The sequence below is a fragment of the Alosa sapidissima genome, chromosome 8 (assembly GCF_018492685.1).
Source record: "Alosa sapidissima isolate fAloSap1 chromosome 8, fAloSap1.pri, whole genome shotgun sequence".
Lineage (NCBI taxonomy): Eukaryota > Metazoa > Chordata > Actinopteri > Clupeiformes > Clupeidae > Alosa > Alosa sapidissima.
The window spans coordinates 34,425,850-34,433,349 of record NC_055964.1 but is presented as its reverse complement, the minus strand read 5'-3'; the positions used below and the strand labels follow the sequence as shown (position 1 = coordinate 34,433,349).

The window sequence follows — 7,500 nt, the reverse complement described above, 5'->3', positions numbered from 1 at the left end:
GTGTGTGTGTGTGTGTATGTGTGTGTGTGTGTGTGTGTGTGTGTGTGTGTGTGTCAGAGGTGGGAGTAAGTCACACATGTGCAATTCAAGTCACAAGCAAGTCTCAAGTCTTAACCTTCAAGTCTAAAGCAAGTCCAAGTCATTTTCTGTTACAGTCAAGCAAGTCAAGTCAAGTCATAGCTTGGGTCAAGCAAGTCAAGTCAAGTCATAGCCAAATCATTGAAATTCATGATGATTTACCCATGTTTTCATTTTAAAATAAGCTACAATAGGCTAGTTATGAACTGCTGGAGTTTTATTTGTAACAAACAGACATTGCATTCATTCAAGCCACATAGCCTACATCTGAACGGTTTATAGAATAAGATGAAATGTATACGAATAAAATAAATGTATTTCAAGTAGACCTATTATAAAATAGCCTATAATTGTTTCAATATGCCTCAAATATTAGGTAGCCTAAGCTACATCAAATCATGAAAATATATTCAAACAGTTCAAGTTACACCTGTCCTGACCTGTCACATCTCCAGGGAACCAATAATGTTGAAAAAGTGAACTAATCAATCAATCAAACGCTGCTGCCGACGTCACTGCCAAACTTTGACAAGCGCGACAGCGCAATGGGTTTTAGGATGGTTTAGGACCGTCAATGCTATATCATATTATACATAAGCCTAACATGTGAAATAAGCTACTTTTCTATGCTGATTTCTGGCAGTTAGCTAGGCCTACTTACTGTTAGCCTACTACTAGGCTGTAACGTATGGAACAGGGACGTGTTTAAGAGGTAGGGAGAAAGAGAGGCGCTTACTTTAGGTTACATTGGCAACATTTTTGCTACATATCAAGATTAAACTTAGACAAGAAAATGTTTCACTTTGCCATTTCACACATTTTAACCTAATATGGCGTTAACTAAAAAGCATAATAGATTCAAAGCCAACTCTTTAACATGCCTCAAATTTGACGTTAGGTTTCTAACACGACTAACTTCGGATGAAAATCAACGTGGTGGCGGTTATGTCGCTATTTTGCACACTTGCAGACTGCTGTTAATTTCTCCTTTGACTTGTCAGATACATCATCTGTGAAGCCAAACATTATTATGTTTTGGTATAAACCCTATGGTATAAACGTAGAGCCTTCCATATTTGCAAGTTAGCCTACCTCAGTCTGTCTAATTTGATCTGGCACTTGCTGTTGGTCTGTCGCGTCGCGTCACTTGGTACAATGACAGGTTCGTTCGTGTGACGCATGCAACAGCGCCTAAGCAGATTTTCTAAAATCGTAAAGTTAACTCCTTAATATCTATGAAAAAAGTCAAGTCATTTCAAGTCATTTGTCTCAAGTCTAAGTTAAGTCTCAAGTCATGAATAGCAAGTCAAAGTCAAGTCAAGTCTTTTATACATGTTGATCAAGCAAGTCTCAAGTCTTAAAAAATGTGACTCGAGTCTGACTCGAGTCAAGTCATGTGACTCGAGTCCCCCATGTCTGGGTTAAGGGCTGGCACTGGTGTTGGGTATGTTTGTATGTGTGTGAAGGGGTGGTGGTTACCTAGACAACGATGACCAGACATCTGGTACCCAGTGTGACAGGCGCAGCGGTACGAGCCCAGTGTGTTGAGACACTGGTGTTGGCATGGCGACACCGCTGACTCCTTACACTCATCCACATCTGGAACATGAACAACTGCAGTGTCACATACAGCCATAATACCATATGTGCACTAGGAATCATCATATGCATTTACATTCAGCCATAATACCATATGTGCACTAGGAATCATCATATGCATTTACATTCACATTCAGCCGTAATACCATATGTGCACTAGGAATCCCCATATGCATCTACATTTACATTCACATTCAGCCGTAATACCATATGTGCACTAGGAATCCCCATATGCATCTACATTCTCATTTATTGATTTCAGTGTGCACTCACCCTCGCAGCCGGTCCCGGAGAGGCTGGGCTTGAAGCCGGGTCCGCAGCGGGCCTGGCACCGGTAGGTGCCCACGGTGTTCACGCACAGCTGGTTGTAGTGGCACATGTGGGAACCCTGGCCACACTCATCAATGTCTGTGGGGGCAGGAGGGCACATCATGAGGGCAGGAGCGTGGAGTGTGTGTGTTTATGTGTGTGTGAGTGTGTGGGGGCAGGAGGGCACATCATGAGGGCAGGAGCATGGAGTGTGTGTGTTTATGTGTGTGTGAGTGTGCGTGTGTGAGTGTGTGTGTGTGTGTGTTTATGTGTGTGTGAGTGTGTGTGTGTGTGTGTTTATGTGCGTGTGAGTGTGTGTGTGTGTGTTTATGTGCGTGAGTGTACGTGTGTGAGTGTGTATTTGTGTGTGTGAGTGTGTGTTTGTGTGTGTGTGTGTGTGTGTGTGTGTTTATGTGCGTGTGAGTGTGTGTGTGTGTGTTTATGTGCGTGAGTGTACGTGTGTGAGTGTGTGTGTGTGTGTGTGTGTGTGTGTGTGTGTGTCCCTCACCTTGGCACGTGTGTGATTTGGGGGAGATGGAGAACCCGGTGGGGCAGGTGCAGGAGAATCCCCCCATGATGTTGCTGCAGGAGTGAGAGCAGGGAGATCCAACCACACACTCATCCTCATCTACACACACACACACACACACACACACACACACACACACCATAGGAGTGAGAGCAGGGAGATCCAACCACACACTCATCCTCATCTACACACACACACACACACACACACCATAGGAGTGAGAGCAGGGAGATCCAACCGCACACTCATCCTCATCTACACACACACACACACACACACACACACACACACCATAGGAGTGAGAGCAGGGAGATCCAACCACACACTCATCCTCATCTACACACACACACACACACACACACCATAGGAGTGAGAGCAGGGAGATCCAACCGCACACTCATCCTCATCTACACACACACACACACACACACACACACACACACACACACACACACACATGATGTTGCTGCAGGAGTGAGAGCAGGGAGATCCAACCGCACACTCATCCTCATCTACACACACACACACACACACACACACACACATGATGTTGCTGCAGGAGTGAGAGCAGGGAGATCCAACCACACACTCATCCTCATCTACACACACACACACACACACACACACACACACACATGATGTTGCTGCAGGAGTGAGAGCAGGGAGATCCAACCACACACTCATCCTCATCTACACACACACACACACACACACACACACACATGATGTTGCTGCAGGAGTGAGAGCAGGGGGATCCAACCGCACACTCATCCTCATCTACACACACACACACACACACCATAGGAGTGAGACCAGGGAGATCCAACCACACACTCATCCTCATCTACACACACACACACACACACCATAGGAGTGAGAACAGGGAGATCCAACCACACACTCATCCTCATCTACACACACACACACACACACACACACACACACACACACACACACACACACACACACACACACCATAGGAGTGAGAGCAGGGAGATCCAACCACACACTCATCCTCATCTACACACACACACACACACACACACACCATAGGAGTGAGAGCAGGGAGATCCAACCGCACACTCATCCTCATCTACACACACACACACACACACACACACACACATGATGTTGCTGCAGGAGTGAGAGCAGGGAGATCCAACCGCACACTCATCCTCATCTACACACACACACACACACACACACACCATAGGAGTGAGAGCAGGGAGATCCAACCGCACACTCATCCTCATCTACACACACACACACACACACACACACACATGATGTTGCTGCAGGAGTGAGAGCAGGGAGATCCAACCGCACACTCATCCTCATCTACACACACACACACACACACACACACACACCATAGGAGTGAGAGCAGGGAGATCCAACCACACACTCATCCTCATCTACACACACACACACACACACACACACACACCATAGGAGTGAGAGCAGGGAGATCCAACCACACACTCATCCTCATCTACACACACACACACACACACACACACACACACCATAGGAGTGAGAGCAGGGAGATCCAACCACACACTCATCCTCATCTACACACACACACACACACACACACACATGATGTTGCTGCAGGAGTGAGAGCAGGGAGATCCAACCGCACACTCATCCTCATCTACACACACACACACACACACACACACACACACACATGATGTTGCTGCAGGAGTGAGAGCAGGGAGATCCAACCACACACTCATCCTCATCTACACACACACACACACACACACACCATAGGAGTGAGAGCAGGGAGATCCAACCACACACTCATCCTCATCTACACACACACACACACACACACACCATAGGAGTGAGAGCAGGGAGATCCAACCACACACTCATCCTCATCTACACACACACACACACACACACACACACGATGTTGCTGAAGGAGTGAGAGCAGGGAGATCCAACCGCACACTCATCCTCATCTACACACACACACACACACACACACACACACATGATGTTGCTGCAGGAGTGAGAGCAGGGAGATCCAACCACACACTCATCCTCATCTACACACACACACACACACACACACACCATAGGAGTGAGAGCAGGGAGATCCAACCACACACTCATCCTCATCTACACACACACACACACACACACCATAGGAGTGAGAGCAGGGAGATCCAACCGCACACTCATCCTCATCTACACACACACACACACACACACACACACACACACACACACACACACACACACACACACACACACACACACACACACACCATAGGAGTGAGAGCAGGGAGATCCAACCACACACTCATCCTCATCTACACACACACACACACACACACACACACACACACACACACACACACACACACACACACACACCATAGGAGTGAGAGCAGGGAGATCCAACCGCACACTCATCCTCATCTACACACACACACACACACACACACCATAGGAGTGAGAGCAGGGAGATCCAACCACACACTCATCCTCATCTACACACACACACACACACACACACACACACCATAGGAGTGAGAGCAGGGAGATCCAACCGCACACTCATCCTCATCTACACACACACACACACACACACACACACACCATAGGAGTGAGAGCAGGGAGATCCAACCGCACACTCATCCTCATCTACACACACACACACACACACCATAGGAGTGAGAGCAGGGAGATCCAACCGCACACTCATCCTCATCTACACACACACACACACACACACACACCATAGGAGTGAGAGCAGGGAGATCCAACCGCACACTCATCCTCATCTACACACACACACACACACACACACACACACACACACACACCATAGGAGTGAGAGCAGGGAGATCCAACCGCACACTCATCCTCATCTACACACACACACACACACACACACACACACACACACCATAGGAGTGAGAGCAGGGAGATCCAACCGCACACTCATCCTCATCTACACACACACACACACACACACACACACACACCATAGGAGTGAGAGCAGGGAGATCCAACCACACACTCATCCTCATCTACACACACACACACACACACCATAGGAGTGAGAGCAGGGAGATCCAACCGCACACTCATCCTCATCTACACACACACACACACACACACACACACACACACCATAGGAGTGAGAGCAGGGAGATCCAACCACACACTCATCCTCATCTACACACACACACACACACACCATAGGAGTGAGAGCAGGGAGATCCAACCGCACACTCATCCTCATCTACACACACACACACACACACCATAGGAGTGAGAGCAGGGAGATCCAACCGCACACTCATCCTCATCTACACACACACACACACACACACACACCATAGGAGTGAGAGCAGGGAGATCCAACCGCACACTCATCCTCATCTACACACACACACACACACACACCATAGGAGTGAGAGCAGGGAGATCCAACCGCACACTCATCCTCATCTACACACACACACACACACACACACACACACACACACCATAGGAGTGAGAGCAGGGAGATCCAACCGCACACTCATCCTCATCTACACACACACACACACACACCATAGGAGTGAGAGCAGGGAGATCCAACCGCACACTCATCCTCATCTACACACACACACACACACCATAGGAGTGAGAGCAGGGAGATCCAACCGCACACTCATCCTCATCTACACACACACACACACACACACACACACACACACACACACACACACACACACACACACACACACACACACACACACACACACACACACCATAGGAGTGAGAGCAGGGAGATCCAACCACACACTCATCCTCATCTACACACACACACACACACACACACACACACACACACACACACACACACACACACACACACACACACACACACCATAGGAGTGAGAGCAGGGAGATCCAACCGCACACTCATCCTCATCTACACACACACACACACACACACACCATAGGAGTGAGAGCAGGGAGATCCAACCACACACTCATCCTCATCTACACACACACACACACACACACACACACACCATAGGAGTGAGAGCAGGGAGATCCAACCGCACACTCATCCTCATCTACACACACACACACACACACACACACACACCATAGGAGTGAGAGCAGGGAGATCCAACCGCACACTCATCCTCATCTACACACACACACACACACACACCATAGGAGTGAGAGCAGGGAGATCCAACCGCACACTCATCCTCATCTACACACACACACACACACACACACACCATAGGAGTGAGAGCAGGGAGATCCAACCGCACACTCATCCTCATCTACACACACACACACACACACACACACACACACACACACACACACACCATAGGAGTGAGAGCAGGGAGATCCAACCGCACACTCATCCTCATCTACACACACACACACACACACACACACACACACCATAGGAGTGAGAGCAGGGAGATCCAACCGCACACTCATCCTCATCTACACACACACACACACACACACACACACACACCATAGGAGTGAGAGCAGGGAGATCCAACCACACACTCATCCTCATCTACACACACACACACACACACCATAGGAGTGAGAGCAGGGAGATCCAACCGCACACTCATCCTCATCTACACACACACACACACACACACACACACACACACCATAGGAGTGAGAGCAGGGAGATCCAACCACACACTCATCCTCATCTACACACACACACACACACACCATAGGAGTGAGAGCAGGGAGATCCAACCGCACACTCATCCTCATCTACACACACACACACACACACCATAGGAGTGAGAGCAGGGAGATCCAACCGCACACTCATCCTCATCTACACACACACACACACACACACACACCATAGGAGTGAGAGCAGGGAGATCCAACCGCACACTCATCCTCATCTACACACACACACACACACACACCATAGGAGTGAGAGCAGGGAGATCCAACCGCACACTCATCCTCATCTA

At 48.7% G+C, this 7,500-nt stretch overlaps 1 protein-coding gene across 1 annotated transcript in view; it reads right to left on the bottom strand.

Annotated features, from left to right (window-relative positions):
- Positions 1–7,500, bottom strand: part of LOC121715028 (hemicentin-1-like) — a 125,387-nt gene that overhangs the window by 4,978 nt on the left and 112,909 nt on the right. Inside the window, 3 exon segments of the mRNA XM_042100316.1 lie at positions 1,558–1,677; positions 1,951–2,085; positions 2,495–2,614. Of these exon segments, the coding sequence (XP_041956250.1) occupies positions 1,558–1,677; positions 1,951–2,085; positions 2,495–2,614 (375 nt within the window).